The sequence below is a fragment of the Saccopteryx leptura genome, chromosome 3 (assembly GCF_036850995.1).
Source record: "Saccopteryx leptura isolate mSacLep1 chromosome 3, mSacLep1_pri_phased_curated, whole genome shotgun sequence".
NCBI lineage: Eukaryota > Metazoa > Chordata > Mammalia > Chiroptera > Emballonuridae > Saccopteryx > Saccopteryx leptura.
In genome coordinates, this window is record NC_089505.1 from 300,948,188 (window position 1) to 300,968,178 (window position 19,991).

The following is a 19,991-nucleotide window of genomic DNA, read 5'->3' on the forward strand; positions in this document are numbered from 1 at the left end:
GCAGAAGTCCCAGGCTTGATTCCTGGCCAGGGCACACAGGAGAAGCGCCCATCTGCTTCTCTACCCCTCCCCCTCTCCTTCCTCTCTGTCCCTCTCTTCCCCTCTCGCAGCCGAGGCTCCATTGGAGCAAAGATGGCCCGGGCACTGGGGATGGCTCCTTGGCCTCTGCCCCAGGCGCTAGAGTGGCTCTGGTCGCAACAGAGCGATGCACGGGAGGGGCAGAGCATTGCCCCCTGGTGGGCAGAGCATCGCCCCTGGTGGGTGTGCCAGGTGGATCCCGGTCCGGCGCATGCGGGAGTCTGTCTGACTGTCTCTCCCAGTTTCCAGCTTCAGAAAAAAAAATACAAAAAAAAAAAAAAATCCAATATGACATAGAGATACCAAAGTAAATTTTTAAAAAATGTAAGTTAAAGAAACTTTCCTTTTCTCTGACTCTCTCTCTCAAAATTTCACAGTTACACAAAAGTAGCAACTTTTGAAAGAATTTACTATTCTTCCCTGGACTGATGGCTCCACTAGTTAGAACATCATCCCAAACGAAGTTCAGGGGTTGCCGGTTTGATCCCTGGTCAGGGCACCTACAGGAACACATTGATGTTCCTGTCTCTCTCTCTCCCTTCCACTCCTGCTAAAATCAATCAATAAAAATTAAAAAAAAAATTTATTGATTCTATTAAATGAATGATAGCTTCTGAGTAATCATTGTCTACTCTAAGAGTTTAATTTCACTTTTTAACACATTTGCTGAACCTTTTTATTTATAGGGTAAGTGGGGGTTATAAAATCATCGTCTTAGAAATTTTTAAAGATCTTGAAAAACATCATGTAAATCAGTCTCTTACGGCTTGAGATACTTCTTTACATCATTGATAACTATTCAAACAGTTGTTCCCTGCATAGATAATAAATTATGTGTCTCAGAGAGAGAGATGGAGAGAAACGTGACGGAATCATAAAGCACCCCGTTATTATTTTAAATAAGCCCCAGCTTTAGATGATATCAGAGAGTTTAGGGCTCCACTGACCTGGAATCCTTAGCCTAAACAGAATTAGACATTCAGCGTATCCCTGGGTTGCTGGATTTGTGAAAATCTGATAATCAGTGATGTGAATTTGTTTTTGTTTTCATGATAACCTATCTAGCATGTCTTTTATTCTCTTTAATTTGTTTAAAAGATTATCTTGGGGTAAGGCTCCATTCAAAGTACAAAAGTGCTTTCTTATCAAGCTGCCACAATTTGACACTTATGGCGTACATGTGAATATGTATTATAGCTAACATGAGGGATAGTATTAGAACAGCAGTCAATTGCATATATCTAAAAACAACAGCAAGAAGCTCCTATGTTTCCTCCCACACCAGAGATATATTTATTTTCATGATACAGCCTGACCTGGGCTTATATGTGGTACTCCTACTCTTTAGGTCTATAAACTTTGGTTATACATTACTTAAAACCTGTAGTCTACAGGTTTCTTTATTTATAACAGAAAGATAATAATACTTCTTACAGCTTGGTTGTGAGGACTAAATAAGGCAACACCTGCATGTTAGATAGATGGCTAATGTGTCTCCCAACGTTAGTCTCCCAGTGTTGTGGTTTTGGTTGGCACAAGGCTTTCTTCCTACCCTCCCAGCCTCCCTGGAAACTAAATGTGGGCATATGCCAAGTTATAGTCAATGGATGATGACTTAGATTAATTTAGGAGAGAGAAATAAATGTCTTTCTTGGTTGAACCTAAATTTATCTGCCTTTAGGGATTATCTGCCTAAATTATCATCTTTTATCTGAACATACATGTTCACATACAATCAGATTTGCAAGAATATCCAGTCTTTAGGGATTATCTGCCTAAATTATCATCTTTTATCTGAACATACATGTTCACATACAATCAGATTTGCAAGAATATCCAGTCATCCTTGAAATGGCTATTTACCTTTTTCTAAACTTAAAATAGGCATTTGTAGCTGTGGGCTGGAAAGATGCTTCTTAGCCATGGAATACCCCAAAATGATCATTCTTCAAAGACCCAGGTCCTAGTCTACAGTGACTGCTTTACTTCTTTCTCATTTGCAATTTTAACATTTATTAAAAACTTGGTTTGTTGTATATTAATCTGGGGTTTCTGATCTAACATTCTCAGTCAAAAAAGAACTGTTCGTTCTGTATAACATCACAGTGAAGCAATTATTTACAGATTTAAATTAACATTAAGGCAGCAAATGAAAGTCGTACACAAGATTCAGCTGTCGAACAGTGTGCTAAGGAAGCTGGAAAAACCGTATGACATGAACATACCAAAACTCAGACATACAGTGGTTGCCGCTGAAGGTTTCAGACAACAGCAACAATAAACAAAATGAGCATGAAAACAAGAAAATAGGTTACCATCTTACAACAGCACCATGGAGAAGCCTTGGCTAAGGGTTTGCCGAAAGCACTATCCTGAGATATTTCAAGACCAGTAATTTTTCACATTGATGCAGTGCTGCTCAGAAGTGAACACATCCTCACAATTGCTTTTGTTTGGAGAGCGGCTGGTGGGAAATGACCGAGGCTTGGTTTGCAGCTATTTTGTATTGTTCTTGTCCTGAGCCTTGTGGTGGGGAAGGGAGTGGGGTTTCAGGAGTTGCTGAAAAAGAATCAGAGAATTGTGTGTGATGGCGACTGTCAGCCTGACCCATCCTCCCACTATGTCCTGCATGACACCAATATGCATTATTTTACTTTGGAGGTATCCTTAAAGGATCATATATAAAGTAATGATTTATATTACAAAACAAAACAAAAACCATGCCCAGCTCACTGACATGCCCCTGGAGATGCACCCCTATCTTACTTACCTTGCCAAATAAATTTATATTGGATTAGATCACTCCTGAAAATCTTAAGAGTCCTTTTAAGGTGTTTACTGTCTTTCTTAACAGCATTTATGAGCATTTGATTCTCTCACACACCCAGCATGAAAAAATATTAATATGAAAAGAATTAACAAAATGCTAGTGTTTTTTTCAAATCTTAGATCACAAGTATTGTAAATTTTGCAATACTAATGCACATTAAATAAAATATATTTGGTTTGAATTCCACTAACTGAAACATATTAGATGACATACATAAAAATTAAAGGTAAGATAATTTTCAAGTATTTTGAAATCTATGTTGTATTTAAAGGCATCTGGAAAATACTGGCTTTGTCACTTCAATTATAATTGAGCTTTCAGTCACTTCCCCATCAATGTAAAGAGCAAACCTAGTAACTGGGGAAAAAAGTTACAATTTGAATACTTCATTGTCTAGAATAGTATTTCCTCCTATTGTAAACTTTATCATATTACAAAAGAATCTAGGACCTAGCCTATAATTTTAAAAACTTTAAGTATTTTAGTACTCAACAGTTATTATTATACCATATAGAATAGAAAATGTTTGATGATTAGATTGAAGCTTTGTAAATTTTACAGAATTTTTTTCTCCAAAAGTATTTTTTAATTCTAAAAAAAAATTCTATACAAAAATGAGTACAGTCCCTTTATTATTATTTTTTTGACAGAAACAGAGAGAGAATCAGAGAGAGTGACAGAGACACAAAGACAGGAAGGGAGAGAGATGAGAAGCATCAATTCTTTGTTGCAGAACCTTAGTTGTTCATTGATTGCTTTCTCATATGTGCATTGACTGGGGGGCTATAGCAGAGCAAGTGACCCCTTGCTCAAGCCAGCAACCTTGGACTTCAACCAGCAACTGTTGGGCTCAAGCCAGCGACCATGGGCTCATGTCTATGATCCCACGCTCAAACCAGTGATCCTGTGCTCAAGCTGGTGGGCCCGTGCTCAGGCAAGTGACCTAGGGTTTTGAATCTGGGTCCTCTGCTTCCTAGTCTGATGCTCTCTATCCACTGTACCACCACCTGGTCAGTGTAACTTGTTTTTCTTTACTATAATAAACTTTGGTATTATTAAGTATGGATTAGCAATTACTTAGAAACAATAGTTTCAGGTAGTTAAATTCACAAAAGAATAAACAAATTGCTTTAAAAATTATTTATGGATATTTAGGATAGATCTGAAATTGCAGAAGCCGACTCTAAAAGACCAAGAAAAATGCACAAACTTATATTTTTGTGTGCATATGTGCTTAATATTTTGTTCTAGATAAAAAAGAAACTAAATGAGCACAAGCAAAAAAATAAAAACAGAAACAAAAAACCACTTTCCTTTACAAGATTCTTATAAATGTTATGTTGAAAGAGAAAAAAATAAAAAATGTGATGATGGAATTCTAAAAAGATTAGGGTTAACAAACATGCTTTTAAGTTACCTGAAAACTAGCATTTAAAAAGTAAAGGATTCAACTGCCAGCAGAACTGTTAAACTTTCTTGTCGGTTGATGTCTATAATACCTAATGTGTTGTTAATGTGTTTGATTTTCTGAGTTTATGAATAACTGGTCTTTGAGAGACACAACTTCATGGTATTTTGGTGTAACAATGGGCTTGCCTCTCTCTGCTCTGGACAACCTATTACATAAAAATGGCAACATCTCCTTTGCAAGGATGGTCCCAAAATAATATCTTTCAAGTACACTTTATCTGGCAGGTTAAATGTGCCACACTATTTCCAAAATTTGTATTTTTTTTGAACAATTCCATTTTGGCTTCTGTCATATACTCAAAAAACCTTGTGTTTCAGACATAATATACATATATGTCTACCAATGCTTATCACTAAAGGGCAGACATGAGAACACACATTTTTTGTGGTCTCTTTTTCTCCTGCCATTAGATAGCAGTCACACGGTACTCACTAAACTGTTACTTTACATTGAACGTTTAGGCAAAACAACCTTGTACCTGGTCATTAATGGCTATTGTAAATTCAGTAGGTAATACAGGTATGTGTAATAATTACATCGTAATAACTAAAGGCATCTCGTTGAGGTAGCTGGCTTCATGTTCAGAGGTGATAGATCAAAGATAAAGCTGGGATTAATCAGTATAAATTCAGCAGCAATTAATTCTTAATATTTGGTCAAATAGGGATTTTTTTTTTATCTCCAGGATAGCTTATAAAAATAGAATTTGTGTTAAATCTGCAATCATATGAGATTAACTTAGCCACTAACAATCCCTAGTATTTATATAATCATTTTAGTTTCAAAGAATTTTCCCAGGCAGCCCTCACTGGGCACAATTCTGAGACACACAGATCTCAGTTATCACGGTTAATGGCACCGGTCCTGCCAAAGCATGGCTTAAGCTTCCGTTAGCATAGTAACTCACAATGAACTGTGAGTCCCACACACACACAACCATCACTGCTAGCACTTTGGTCTCAGGTAATTGCCTCAATAACAGATGTCTTGTGATCCATGACCAACCACATCATATCTTTTATTCCATCTGTATTTGATTCATATTGTAATATATTTTATTCACTTCACACATTGACAACAAAGTGTGTACTTGAGTTGCCTCCTTGTCTCCCAGTGATAAATCCATGTGACATTTTGAAAAAATATATCATTGAAAGAGAATCGGTTAAAAAAGATGAAAGTGCGGCAAAGAAACCAAAACGTGATGATCCTGGGACCAAAAATCAAATCTGACCTAAATGGAGTTACAGAAGATGGCTGGCCATGGGAAGGTGGACACGACTGCTGTTTGAGTCCCTCCATGTGCAGCCAGGATCTTAGTGAAGGAACACTTGCCAGCACTCAGAATAAGTGAGGAGACTTGGTTGTGTGGTAAAAGACAAAGATACCCTAGAGGAAATGAAACTGGCAAAAACACTCCATATTAAATGGATTCTCAGAGACATTTCAGGACACTGAAAATGCAAAGGATACATCACAGGAAATAATAGTCAATAGTGTAATAACTACATGTGGTGCCAGGTGGGGACTGGAAAAAATGGGAGGACACTTTGTAAAGTATATGACTGTCTAACTGCTATGCTGCACAACTGAAACAGGTACAAAATAGTACTGTATGTAAACTGCAATTAAAAAAGCAAATAAACAACATGAGAGAAAAAAGGAAATGCAAAGGATCAAATGTTGGAAGCTGATCCAAACTTCTAAAAGAGTAACGTAGAAAAGATCCATCATGACGTAGAAACGAGTTATAGGGAGAGGAAGTGAAAACACTGCTCAAACTATGATTCTTAATTTTTTTTTTACAAGGAAATCAAACACTTTAGTTCTCCATGTTTCTAATGTTTTCAATTGCAGGACACATAACAAATACTAGGATCACTGTATTTTCAACTTCCCTACATCTCTTTTTTATTTATCTTATTTTTAAACTTCCCTGTGTTTCTATAATGTATAGTTAAGAATGTTCTTAATATTTTGACAAATATTTTTGTTTGTTTTAACTGAGGTATAATTCAGTGGTCCCCAAATGTTTTTGGGCCACGGACCGGTTTAATGTCAGAAAATATTTTCACGGACCGGCCTTTAGGGTGGGATGGATAAATGTATCACGTGACCGAGACAAGTGTCAAGATTGAGTCTTAGACGAATGTAACAGAGGGAATCTGGTCATTTTTTAAAAATAAAATATTGTTCAGACTTATAAATAAAACAGAAATAATGTAAGTTATTTATTCTTTCTCTGCAGACTGGTACCAAATGGCCCACAGACCGGTACCGGTCTGCGGCCCAGGGGTTGGGGACCACTGGTATAATTGACATATAACACTACATGGCAAACATTTTTAAAGGTCACAAGTAGCCATCATTGTCCCACTGATTATTCGATTTCTTTGCATGGTTCTAGCTTACACAGTCATTCCTATGAACCTGCAGACCAGCAAAGATGTGTCTGCCTGTACATTCTTTTCGGCTCCCAAACCTATGACGTAGAAAGATTTCGGTGCTCATATCCCCATTTTTAGGGAATAAACTCATACCTAAGGAGAATAAGTGACATGCTGATTATCACAGTCTCCCACAGTTGAGTCCTGGAAGGGACATTGTACCCAAATCTTGCAGTTCCTGGTTACTAATAGATTCTTTCCCCCAACTCCCCCTTTTTCTTAGGTTGTTAAGTTTAAGACATATTGTGGTTAAAAAGGAGTCCAGATACTCACAGATCTGGTCTGTATGAACCAGTGTTGACATGGGGCCTAAAAGTATGGTTTGTCCAGTTAATGGATCTTGAGACAAATGTGGGTGCATTGGATGATGGAGATGGCTAACGTCATTGGAAGCACCTACAGAAGATAAAAAGATGGGTGCATTAGCGATATCTAATCAGAAATGGCAAGCTTACCTTGGAACAAATGTTCTGATTGACAGCTTGAATATTGCTATTTTTGCAAAGTGCTTTTTGGGAGTTCAAAAATAAATTAATAGAACCACTGCCATATTAAGGACAATGTCAGCTTTCAGTGTACATTGGCTAGATGAATGCTGTATCGTATTATGTTGTATATTAATAATGGACCTTGTGTGCTGTTTCCTGGAATCATTAGGTTGGCTGCCTGTTGTTAAGGCAATTCCAAGAATCACTTACCTCAAGTTTATAGTATTCGGGATCACCCTAATAGCATAAACAACTTTTATTTCAGGAAGATATCATTAGGAACACATTAAGCACCAGAATAGTAAAAATAAAATAAAGTGATTTTATAAGGACATATTTAATCTAGGTCAGAACACAGAATAAATGCTTTCTTAACTTATTCCTGACTTTTACTGCAGGAACAAAATCTCATTTTCCTCTGCTCACTGTATCATGTCAATTAATTATTCTAGGAGCAAAGTGTCCATTTTTCAAGACATTTACCATAAATATGTATCTTAGCTTATGTTGCAATTCTGATCTTCTTGAGCTTTTTGGAGTAAAGGCACAAAAAATATATAATGTACTTCAAGGAGTATTAAAAATAAGAAATATATCTCTATTTTTCATATTCGAAGGACTTGAAAATTGAGGGTAGAGAGACTATGTGGAGCTAAATCTATTGCAATAATGAGAATTTCAACACGTTCACGTGTTTTGTCCCCATTCAATAGGTAATGCAGACTTTCTAAATGTAAAAATTAAAATGAAATAAAATAAAATTGAGTTCCTTATGTCTTGGACAGAAAAGTGTCAAACTTACTCTCTAAAGTGGATAGTGGAAATCTAACAGATCAACTAGGGATTCTCAAGTGGACTCACCACCCAGTAACATTTCCTGGAGGAGGTTGTCAATTTTCACCATTCCGAAAAGCTTAACAAACTGGATCTGCTCGATCATCTGCCAGGTGATGCTCTGCAGGGTGGGCAGCAGCAGCAGCAGCTCCCCGAACCGCCCGCGGGAGTCGTACTGCCGGTCGTTGATGTAGTCCTCCAGGCTCAGCTGCACTTGGAACCGCATGTTTTTAATCTTCACTGGGTCACTCAACCCTTTGGCATCTAATAAAGGAATAAAGAGGGCAGCCTAAGGGTGGGCTCTTTAACAGCACGTGACTGCAAATATTCCAGTTCAAAAATGCTTTTATTTTCAGTATAATTATTTTTTATAATGAGTCTTTGGAAACCAACCTGGATCAAAAAATACAATTGCCTTCAAACAAGCATATTCATTGTCATCAATCTGGATTTCCTGAAACGGTCGCACCAGTTCGTCTAGAACCCGGTTGGCCACACGGCTGATCTCGACTTCACAGCTGTTGCGCTGAATAATGTAGTTATTTCCTTGGGGTGGGGGAGAAAGATCATCATCATCCTCCCCCCAAAATAGTTAGATTAGATAGCATTACATTTTTACAAGCCAATGTTTTAAAAGACCTTCCCTTGCAGAAATAATAATAGTACTTCCTCTCTCAGTAGTGTTGTTAGAAAAACTTAAGAACATTTAAAGGATCAATAACATTGATAATATGATCACATGTATTTTAACAGCCTTCAGTCACTGGTGATAACACTAAAGTACAGGCTAATAAACAAGCTAATAATTGACAAGGGAGAAACAAAAGTATAATAATTAGCTTTCCGCTTTGTCAGTTATCTACTAGTGTCTTATTAATGAGCATAATACAAACCTAAAGAATCTTTCTGGCTTTACAGTGGATTAAAAACACTACTCCTTCGGTGGTGTAGGTATATGCAGATGTAACTACATTTGAGACATATTTTAACAATCCTAAGCAAGTATCCAGATCTATGAGAATGGTATTGTAGTGTCCTTTAAATGCAACAGAGTATTTAATACATAGATTGGAGAGCATTGTCTCCGCAGTCACATTATGTGGCTTAGAATCTGGCTCTATCACTCACTAACTTTGTGATCTTGGGTAAACTCTCTCTGCCTCCTGAAAAATGGGCTGAAAATAATAGTATCTATCCCTTAGGGTTATTGTGAAGATTAAATGAGATAGTACTGATATACATATAAAAAAGGACTTAGAGCAATGCATGTTTTATAGTAAGTGCATGATAAATATTATTATATTACTTTCAATTTATTCATATTTGGGAACAAAGCAGCTATCACATAAATAAACATTTTAGTTATTTCACAGAAGCTAAAGAGAGGTGGAGCTGATAAACATAGAAGGATCTTACATTAACTCTTTCAATAGTAAACCTAATATTATAAGTCAGTAGGGTGCGGGGATAGGAACTTCATGAAGAAAAAGTTTTTCCCTTGTGTCCTACCCTCCCCACCCAGATTCTACTCTACCTGTCATCCTACTTCTGCCTCTTCTGGTGCAGAGATTAAACCATCAGAATTTTTCAGACTCTGTCACCAGATTTTTTTTAACTTAGAATTTTGTAGCATATGATGGGCAATAACACCATGGGAGATATATGCATTCATTAAAAATGTATTAAATATCATATATTACAGTCATTAAGTAGACACAGAGGAGTGTAAAACAACATTGAGACTCTATAAGTCACACAAATCCCTAATTCTTTGCCCTGATAGTTTAAACACACATCAAGATTCTGTTCATTGAGCAATAGCTTTCTCTTATTTTTAAATGTTAATATACCATGAATATCTCCATGCACTCTGAATTTCCCTGTAATCAAAGCCAGGAAAATTGGACCTGAGCGAGGATAGGATCACTTAAATCCAATTTGTAAAGTGTGAGCACCATCTGTCAGTGCCCATGAATGCTGGGTACATACAGACTAGCTCCTATGAAGGAATGAAGCATGCATATTGTCTTCTTAGACTAAAAAAAAAGCTCACCCAGAAGCAGAATATCTTTGTACATCATGGATCTCTTTGTAGCCCCCAGCAGTAAATGCTCCCCTGCATGCGCTCTCAGAAGGGCCACCTTAATGAAAAATCCCAAGTTGAATAATTATTATAAAATATGATAATTAAAATATGGTATCATTGAGCCTTATTACCTTAGAGTTCTTTAAGCCTGAAACATTTTTGTTTGTTTGTTTGTTTTAACAAACTATAATATTTATAGGTCATTGCCATCATTAAGCCTTATATTTTTCTATTTTAGAATTTCATATTGTTTTACTTTACAAAATTTCTAAAACTTAAAAGTCATTACAGTGTCAGCAAACAAATAAAAAGGCCTAACAGAACAATTAAGTGTTTTGGCATGAAATTAAATCAAACAAAGCAGAGTTCAAATTCTGGCTTGGCCACCTACCACCTCTTTGACCTTGGGTAAGCCAATCGTTTAGGTGTGGGATTCATTTGTTTTCTTCTACCAAGTAGAGACAGTGATTAAACTTCCAGACTGTAGACATGAGGACCAAATGAGAAAATATGTGCAGAACACAAACTCTTAAACATAATAAACTGAATAAACAAGAGCAAAGTGAAGACCTGTGACCTAGCAAAATGAGAACGGAGAGTGTGGGTTCTAATATGCTCAAGACTGGACCTACAACTCTTCCCTAAGCTGTCAACTGAGCTGCGAGCATGGACTCAATTACCTGCTGAAAATTGCCAGCAGAGATTATAGGAAGTGTGTCAAATCTAATATTATATATACTTCAAAGTAATGCTTCTCTTTTCCAACGTCTTCATCATCATCCAATGTGCTTGTTTACGACAAAAGTAAGATTCTTCCCTAATGGCCCGGCAAATCCTATACCACCCCAGCCCAAACCTTTGGCACTCGTCCCCTGGCCCCCACAGTATACTCCACGGACCTAACAGGTATTCATGCTTCCTTCCTGGTTCCTCCATCCTAAGTCTTTCTTGACATAGCTTCCAAGATGCTACTTATAAAATAATAATCACTTAATATCACCCCTCTGCTGAAAACTCTTCTCTGTCATCTGATTGTTTTTAGAATAACATCAAACTGTTCACCCACGGCCTCACAGGTAACAGCCCAATGCTTTGTCTCCCAGGTATGACTCTGGTTTCCCCTGCAACATCCCTGGCTGACATTCCTCCAGGCCCATCACTTCTGTTTGCTGCAGGGTCTCTGACTGTGCAGTCCCTGTACCCAGAATGCCTTCTCCTCGATCTTGGTATGATCAACCCCTTGTCATTCAGGTCTTAAGAATAATCCTCTCTGACCCTCAGTTTAAAGTATCTGTTACCACTTCAGCCCCAGCCATTGTTCAACAATTCATCCCACTTCATTTTATAGAATGTCTCTCCACCTAGAATTGACTTACTCATCACCTGTTTTTTTTTATTGTCTGTCTCTCCCAAATAGAATGTAAACTTTATGAAACTAGTGATGCCATCTAAATTTTTACTGCCAAAGACTTAACACTTCCTAAAACTGAACAGCAGTCCTAATAAATATTTTTGGATGAATTTGTTGAGTTAAACTGATTATGAGCTCAGTTTTAAAAACTGTCAAGTGGAGATTATAAAACTTATGACACAGAGCTCCTGAGAGCACTAAGGAAAATCATCCAATGTATAATGCAACTGCTCACTCACCAGTGCCTTTGTCATTATATGTCTATAATGGCAAAAGTAACCCATGGCTGTTAATGTTATATTGTTAATATTAAAGTCTGAGTTAGTAAACAAAAACTGTTTTTGGAAGGTTCCTGGAATTCATTTTTCCAATTTAAAAATCACTATCTCCATATTTAAGTCAGCAACTTTTAAAGAGGAGCGATAATAAACATATAAAACTGATAAATAACATAACCAACTTATATGGCATGGGGTGAGACAAGTAGGTTTTAGCAATTTAGCATTATTCACCCTGAAATAATCTTCTGAGCCGAGCTATCTTTATGATATGTCAATAACCATGACTCATAACAGGAAGGCAGTTACAGAACATTTTGAGAAGGATTTCAGATTTCACAGGATATACATAGTTTTCTCACCAAGTGAAATGCTCTTCTAGTAATGTAGCTAAACTTCCTGTGATCACTTTTTCTCTTGTTTTGTAAATATTTTGTCCTTCTTTGCTTTTTTTTTTTAAACAATTGCACCTTTCCCATTTATTGTTTCTTTGTTTTTGTATAGCCATGGTAAACAACACTGTCAGAGGAGGTAAAGATATACACTAGGTATAACACATATCATGGTTTATTCAGTGTGCAGGAATGAGAAATTTTCAAATTATCTGCATCTACAAGAGAGTGTACGCTATTTAGATGGAAGAGTTCAAAATGAATCTGAAACTAATAATATAATCTTCATAAGCTAATTAAGAATCAATTCTAGATTAAGAATTAAAATGTCTTCATATATATATATGACAAAATATGGCAATATATGTTCATTATATCTGAATTGTCTCTACTTCTCTGTAGATGTCAGAGCATGATTCTAAACACTTTTTGCCAGACCTATAATTTTTATATAGTAATGCTAGACAAACACTAACAATATACAAGGCAAAAATTTATATATTCATTACACAAAGTGCCCACAAAGATGCCAACATGACCTGCATGGTTTCTATCCAGGAGTAGCATGGCATTTTTGAGAAGTTTCACAGGCACCTGCAGTAAACACCCAGACACAAGAGTGTACCACTTGCCTCCCAGACATCAGCTCTGCTAAGCCTTGGTCTCACAATGGCAGTCACTTGCAATCTGTCTTTTTAAACTTTAAGAGGGAAGAACTCTGTGTCTTGCTCAACTTCATCCCATCAACAGTTACAAAAGACCTAACATAGGAGTTAAGCCATTGTGCTTCTTGGTAGAACAAAGAGGAAAATGAATAAGAAAAACCAATCTTTTTCTCATCAGATAATTTCACCTTTGTCAAATATAGTAGATTTATTACAATTAAGAGAACACAAACACTGGGCAAAGTTCAAAAAAAAATTTTTAAAGTATCTAGAATTTCTTTAATGTTTACCTGGTCATCCAGTGGTAACTCACAGAAGGCAGGGATATATTTGGCCCATTCCACCAAGACCAAGAGCTGCTGTTTCATGGATTCACAGATATCGCCAATGCTTGCAATTTTCTTAATATTTATGTCTGTGCTTGCACCAGGGCTTGAGGCTGAAATCTGGCATGACCAAGAACATTACAGCAATTTGTCATTTAAAATAATATGTAACCAATACGCTTATTTTTTTGATGACTGTAACAAGTAAACACCATTCAAGTGACACTATCATTGTCAGAGTATCTTGAAATATACTAAATATTTTAAAATTGAGATATAAAATACCTTTCAGAACAAGTTAAATTGAAAACATCCCCTGTAGCACAAGCTGTGGGAGACTATCTTATTCTGCTGGCCACATCTATAGAATTAGTTACTCAGCTTTTTGGGGAGTTTCATAATTCAAAATGACTATACAAAGAAATAACAGTATTTACATGAAATATGTTCTGTGATTTTTTTTTTAAATGAAACAGTGAACTTTCCATTAAGAAAGTTCATCTTGTATTTGTTGAAAATGTTTCCAGTCATAAAGTTTACCAAACTGGGGGGAAATGCATCCAAATAAAATCAAGAAACCAACCTTTGACTTAGAAACATTCAAAAGGTTAACCTAGAATGATAATTTTTAAAGCTATATATAATTTTGAACTACATTAAAATGAGTGGTGTTTACATGCCGTTCTGCTGAAGAAATCGCTTTCTAAAAATTCTTCCAAACTTTTTTGAAACTTTTGGATTAGCGTGTGTACATGTTTTCTGTAGTGTAGGTGTACTTCCTCACACGTCCCCTTCCAACCATTCTCTAAACACTTGATAGGACCATCAAGTAATTGTCAAGAAATGATGAGGTTAACCTAATGATATTACCCTTGGGTTATCAAAAACGAATGTAGTTGCACTGACTCATTATGGGACTGGATTAATAGTTAGCTATTTCATCATTTGCTTTATAATAGAAAAATATTACTCACATTTCTAATAGGAGCAATGCTTTATTAAATAACAGTTTATTAAAATAAACTGTCTTCAAAGGGTTTTTTTTTATTCTTAAGTAATTCATATTTATGTGTAGAACTAGTAATCTATATTTTTAAACTTTGGAACTGATATTTTCATTCTAGAAACTTAAATTTTCTCATGTGTTTTTTTATTTAATTCTGGCTCTTCCCTTAAATTCCTGATTCCAAAGCAGGTGCCAGCATGAACTCTTGAGTCCAAAAGTCACTTGCAAGGAAGGAAGTTCTGATGATAGGTCTCAACCCAACTCCCCCAAAGCTGTGATAACTGATTTTACACATTCAATCACTAAAACAAGATCCCGCCCCTAGGGCACTGTGCTATGCCTTAAGTATTTTAAATAAACCTTATAAGTAAATGTTTTTTTTTTTCTCCAATATTACCCTTGAAATTCATTTCATCGTCCCATTTCATAAACAGGAACTTGTCCAGGAAAAGTCAAAGTGTAGTTTTACAGTCTGCCTAATAGTTTCAAAGTAAAACTTTTAAATTTGCATATGTGTGATAATGAGCACATCTGAAAGAACTTAGATGAGGTTAGCATTATGCCTCAACAGCCAAATTTGACTCTACTGCGTGGGGTGGGACGCAGGCTGCAGCCGGGGTACCTGGCGAGAGCGAAGTTCCGCTTGGGCCAGCGTGTTGATGGAGGGGATGTTGCTGCCGTCGAAAGTGCTTCTTCGGGTGCTGATTCTGTCACGCTCATTTTGCACGGCTAGGGAAGAAAAACCACAGTGTTTCCTGCTCGGTGCTCTTCCAGGCGGGTCACAAAATAAAGTATAAAATGTGAGAAGAGACATTTCTAAAAAGACCTGGAGTTGGGGAGCGGTCTGACTGAAGATATTTTATTTTCATTCTGTATGACTTTTAAAAGCTGAAAGAACCAAGCTTGTCAGTTGAGCTCATAAAATATTGCCTTTTGGGACTTCATGATGGCATGAGCGTTAGAAAGTGTTGGGTCAGCCAGTTCAGCCACGCTGTATTTCAGCAAGATGGTTCTCCGGTCTCTTAAAGTTATTAAAACTGTAAGATAACTGCAGGAAGAGTATCTCCTATGAGGTTGACCGGGTCAAAGATAAGAGTGTATTTATTCACTGTTGGAAGATATGAGTGATAGAGTTTGAAACTTCCATTTTCTTATTCCTCTAAACTGCCAGCAAAAACAGAAAGTAAATTTATTTCAGTTATGCTGATTTTAAGATTGCAATCTTATGATCACTCATGAAACAATGTTTGGGGAAAGTTTGCAATCATTAGTAAAAAAAAAAAAAAAGGTGCAGTAAGTAGGAGTCTATCCTGAGAGGGCAGAGGTTGGAAATTCAGCATTTGGGAAAGGTGAAGAAATCTCCCTTATTAAATAAAAGGCTCTTAAAACAAAGCTAGATTAACTTTTTTTCCCCCAGAAAGGGCAGAAAGAATAATGTGCATTCCCAAATTCCTTTTTTAAATATAAGAAAGAGTCAGAAGGGGATTAACTTGTGTATTTGTCATGTAAAAAATAATGTAAGTCAAAGTTGGATTTTAAAATTTAGGAGGTAAATTATCTCTGTTAACCAAAAAACAATAAAAACAAGTCCTGTAGCCCCTAAATTATTTAAGTTAATGCTCTGTTCTGCTGGAAAGATAGAACAATGAGCTGTCAGAATTTTTTAGTGCAGTTATTCCTTTATTTAAAAAATTCTCTAATTCCTATGCCCAAATCTACTATTTACCCAAATGTAGTATTAACTATCAACTCATTAATTTGGAAGAGAAAATACCAAACTTTTGCCTTTACATGTGAATAGTCTTTAAGTTGGTGTGAATCATTAATATTCTAGTTAAAAATAATATTTACGCCTGACCTGTGGTGGCGCAGTGGATAAAGCGTCAACCTGGAAACACTGAGGTTGCCAGTTCAAAAAAACCCTGGGCTTGCCTGGTCAAGGCACATATGGGAGTTGATGCTACTTGCTCCTCTCCCCTTCTCTCTCTTTCTCTCTCTCTCCCCTCTCTATAATGAATAAATAAAGTCTTTAAAAAAATAATAATAATATTTACTAGTAGCTTTCTCTCCCTCTCCTTTTATTTTTTCAAAAATTGTTATTGATTTTCAGCCTATGCTAATAAAATATATTATAAAGATAAAAATTGAAATGTAAGCTATGCTTTTACTAATTCAGCTTACATGATCAATCTTGAAAAAAAAATGCTAAAAAATACCGAGAACATTTGTAATCTTCCTACTGCTATCATCTTTGACATAAAACCATGTTTATATACTTCTCCACCTTAATCGAAGCTTGATACAATGCTATTACTGTAAATAAGAAAAATATAACTACTCTAGAACCCAAAATTTACTTTCTAATTTAGTTAGAAAAAAACTAATGTATTATTCTATGACTAATAGAAGATATAATTTCCCTATTTTTGAAAATAATTCAAATAACAAAGGGTAAAACTCTTACAGGAAATACAGGATGGTGATTTGCAAGTAGAGAGGTGTGAAAATGATTGGCAAAGTACATAATTAATCCCATACACTTCCAAATAAGCCATTAGACATAAGTCATTTTTAAATAAAGAAGTATCTCTCTTTTAATTTTATGAACTTTCTTTTACCTTCACTTTTTTTGAGACTAGCAACCTGAATGAAACTAATAGAACTTTTGTCTCTTTAAAAAATCGAGTGACAAGAAAAATAATAGGTACATTCAAGATAGGTTTGGTACACCTGACATTTCTAAAGAATCGTGATGTGATTTTAATTTAATTTCTTTATAGTTTTTGAAATAGTTGTGAAAAATATCTCTGTGTATGACAGGCATAATAAGCACATGAAAAAACTGATAAGTATAAAATCTTATAGTGACTATTCCCTGGTCAATACTTAAACGTGTTCAAAACCTTTCTACATTAACCATATTTAGATTGTAGGATAATATAATCAGATTATTTAATATGTACAAAATGAAATTAATTTACACTAAAATAGAGTATCTAGTCTATGTCTCTGTCCCTCAGTAAAATATAAGCTCCCTGAGGGGGAGGAATATGCTATTACATTAACTACTGAAACCTCGTCACCCAGAACAGGGTTTGGAAAGTAGCAGTGCTAAATATAAGTTAAATAAATAAATTAGTGCATGCAAAGGCAAATGTTCAATTAATGTTTTTTTTTTGTTGTTGTTGTTTTATTCCTTCTTTTCCACATTAGTGGAGGGGAGATAGAGAGACAGACCCCCACAAGTGCCCCAACCGGGATCTACCCACACCCCTCATCTGAGGCTAATGCTGGAATCAAATGAGCTATCCTCAGCACCCAGGGGGGGGGGACCAATGGAGCCACTGGCTGTGGGAGAGAAAGAGAGAGAGAAGGGGCAGAGGGAGGAGAAAAGAAGCAGATGGCCACTTCTCATGTGTGCTCTGACACGGACTTGAACCTGAGACATCCACATGCCAGACCAATGCTCTACCATTTAGCCAACTAGCCAAGGCCCAGTTAAAGTTTACAAAATAAAAATATTCGATCTTATTGACAATAAAAATGTGTTTAAAAATACAGTTGTAGTTTTAACCTATCAATAGATTTTGCCATTTATCTTTGGAACTGGATATGGTAATGTTATCTAGACAACAATTTTGCTGCCAGGTATAACAGAGTATCTGGGAACAGTCATTAGATAAAGACTGGGTGTTGGTGTCCTTGTCTAAATTCTTAAATTCAAGAAACCACAGATTCTTCATTAAGAAAAATCAGAACTCATGTGGAAAGGTTATTATGATTAAAAGAATGCGTGTATAATGTTTTTCATCAGTAATGTTAAATATCATTATTATGTTATACATTACCTTCTTTTTTCATTCCTGCTCTAAAACACTTTCTTAATCGACAGTATCTACATTGATTCCTTTTGTCCTTGTCAACAACGCATTGCCGACTGAATCTATAAGATAAAAAATAAATGTTATTAGTTTCGCATCAAATTATTTATGAAAAAAGCAAATAAACAGACAAATAGACTTTAAATAAGTATGGCCAAATTTGGCCCAATAGAAAGACTGTATAAGAAGAATTAATTATGACTTTTTTCCAGATATTGTGAACATTTGTAACCTTCTTACTATTATTGTTTTCAACCTATATCCACAAACAGCACATACTGGGAAATACAAGCCTCACCTCTCATACAGTTTTTATAATAAAATAAAACTGACTAGTATCTCACTTTTGGTATGTGTGCATGGCCATTTCTATTATGAGTTATGAAAACCAAACCTAGGCCCTGGCCAGTTGGCTCGGTGGTAGAGCGTCGGCCTGGCGTGCGGAAGTCCCGGGTTCGATTCCCGGCCAGGTCACATAGGAGAGGCGCCCATCTGCTTCTCCAGCCCTCCCCCTCTCCTTCCTCTCTGTCTCTCTCTTCCCCTCCTACAGCCGAGGCTCCATTGGAGCAACAAGATGGCCCGGGCGCTGAAGATGGCTACTTGGCCTCTGCCCCAGGCACTAGAGTGGCTCTGGTTGCGACAGAGCGATGCCCTGGATGGGCAGAGCATCGCCCCCTCATGGGTGTGCCAGGTGGATCCCGGTTGGGCGCATGCGGGAGTCTGTCTGACTGCCTCCCCATTTCCAGCTTCAGAAAAAAAAAAAAAAGAAAGAAAAGAAAACCAAACCTAGTATAAAAATCTTTGGCATATGAATTTAATTGCTTGTTGTTAAATAATTTTGGTGTAATGAAGACTATATCAGAACTTCATGCTTTTCTCATTGTAAATATTCTTTGATTAATTTTAAATGTGCCTCACATTCCATTAAAGTTTATTCTAAATACCAAATTATATGTCACAAGGCAGAGAGAACTGCTTTGAGTATCATCTCTACCCAATTAAGTGCCACCTCACTCCCCCCAAAAAATGTCTAGTCTGAGAAAAAACAAAACAGGCAATGCAAGTGTTGATGAGAATGTGGGAAAATGGGAACCATCACACTTTGCTGGTTGGAATATAAAACACTGCAGCTACTCAGGAAGAAAGTTTGGTGGTTTTTTTAAAAAAGTTAAACATAGAGTAACATATGATCCTGCAATTCCACTCCTAGATATCTACCCAAGAGAAATAAAACCATACGTTTACACAAATACTTATGTACAAGTGTCCAAAACAGTTTGATTCATGATTGCCAAAAGATGGGGACAACCCAAATGCCCATCAGCTGATGACTAGGTACATAAAATGTGGTTTCCCACACAACAGATATCAGAGATAACAATTACCAGGACTAGAGTACTGATACATGCTACAACACATATGAACCTTGCAAACACTATTCTAAATGAAAGAAGTCAGAACCCAAAAGGCCACATATTGTGTAATTTCACTTATATCAAATGTCCAGAAGAGGCAAATCTGTAGACACAGGAATTAGACTAGTATCTGCCTCACGTTGGTGGGAGGAATTTGGCAGGGAAGGACAGTGACTGCTAAAGAGTATGAGGTCTCTCTACAGAGTGCCAAAACTGTCTAAATTAATTGTAGTGATAGCTCCAACTCTGTGGAGCTAAACAACTGAATTGTACACTTAAAGAGAAAAGTAGCATCTCTGGAACTGGACCTGTGCTCCATTCCCAGGCCCACCATTCCCTCGCAATAGGACTTGGTGATGTCTGAACAACCCCTCCTCCACAGG

General features: G+C 36.5%; 1 protein-coding gene across 2 annotated transcripts in view; it reads right to left on the minus strand.

Annotated features, from left to right (window-relative positions):
* Window positions 1-339: 339 nt before the first annotated feature.
* The window catches only part of HNF4G (hepatocyte nuclear factor 4 gamma), a 106,587-nt gene continuing 86,935 nt past the window's right edge, over window positions 340-19,991 (minus strand). For both annotated transcript variants that reach the window (XM_066378858.1, XM_066378857.1), the window contains exons 3-11: window positions 18,161-18,255; window positions 14,935-15,041; window positions 13,271-13,426; window positions 10,202-10,289; window positions 8,542-8,694; window positions 8,176-8,412; window positions 7,100-7,222; window positions 1,854-2,637; window positions 340-1,770 (exon numbers count right to left, since the gene is read on the minus strand). In XM_066378858.1, coding sequence (XP_066234955.1) covers window positions 2,516-2,637; window positions 7,100-7,222; window positions 8,176-8,412; window positions 8,542-8,694; window positions 10,202-10,289; window positions 13,271-13,426; window positions 14,935-15,041; window positions 18,161-18,255 — 1,081 coding nt within the window. In that variant the 3' untranslated portion in view covers window positions 340-1,770; window positions 1,854-2,515. The remainder of the gene's footprint in view (window positions 1,771-1,853; window positions 2,638-7,099; window positions 7,223-8,175; window positions 8,413-8,541; window positions 8,695-10,201; window positions 10,290-13,270; window positions 13,427-14,934; window positions 15,042-18,160; window positions 18,256-19,991) is intronic.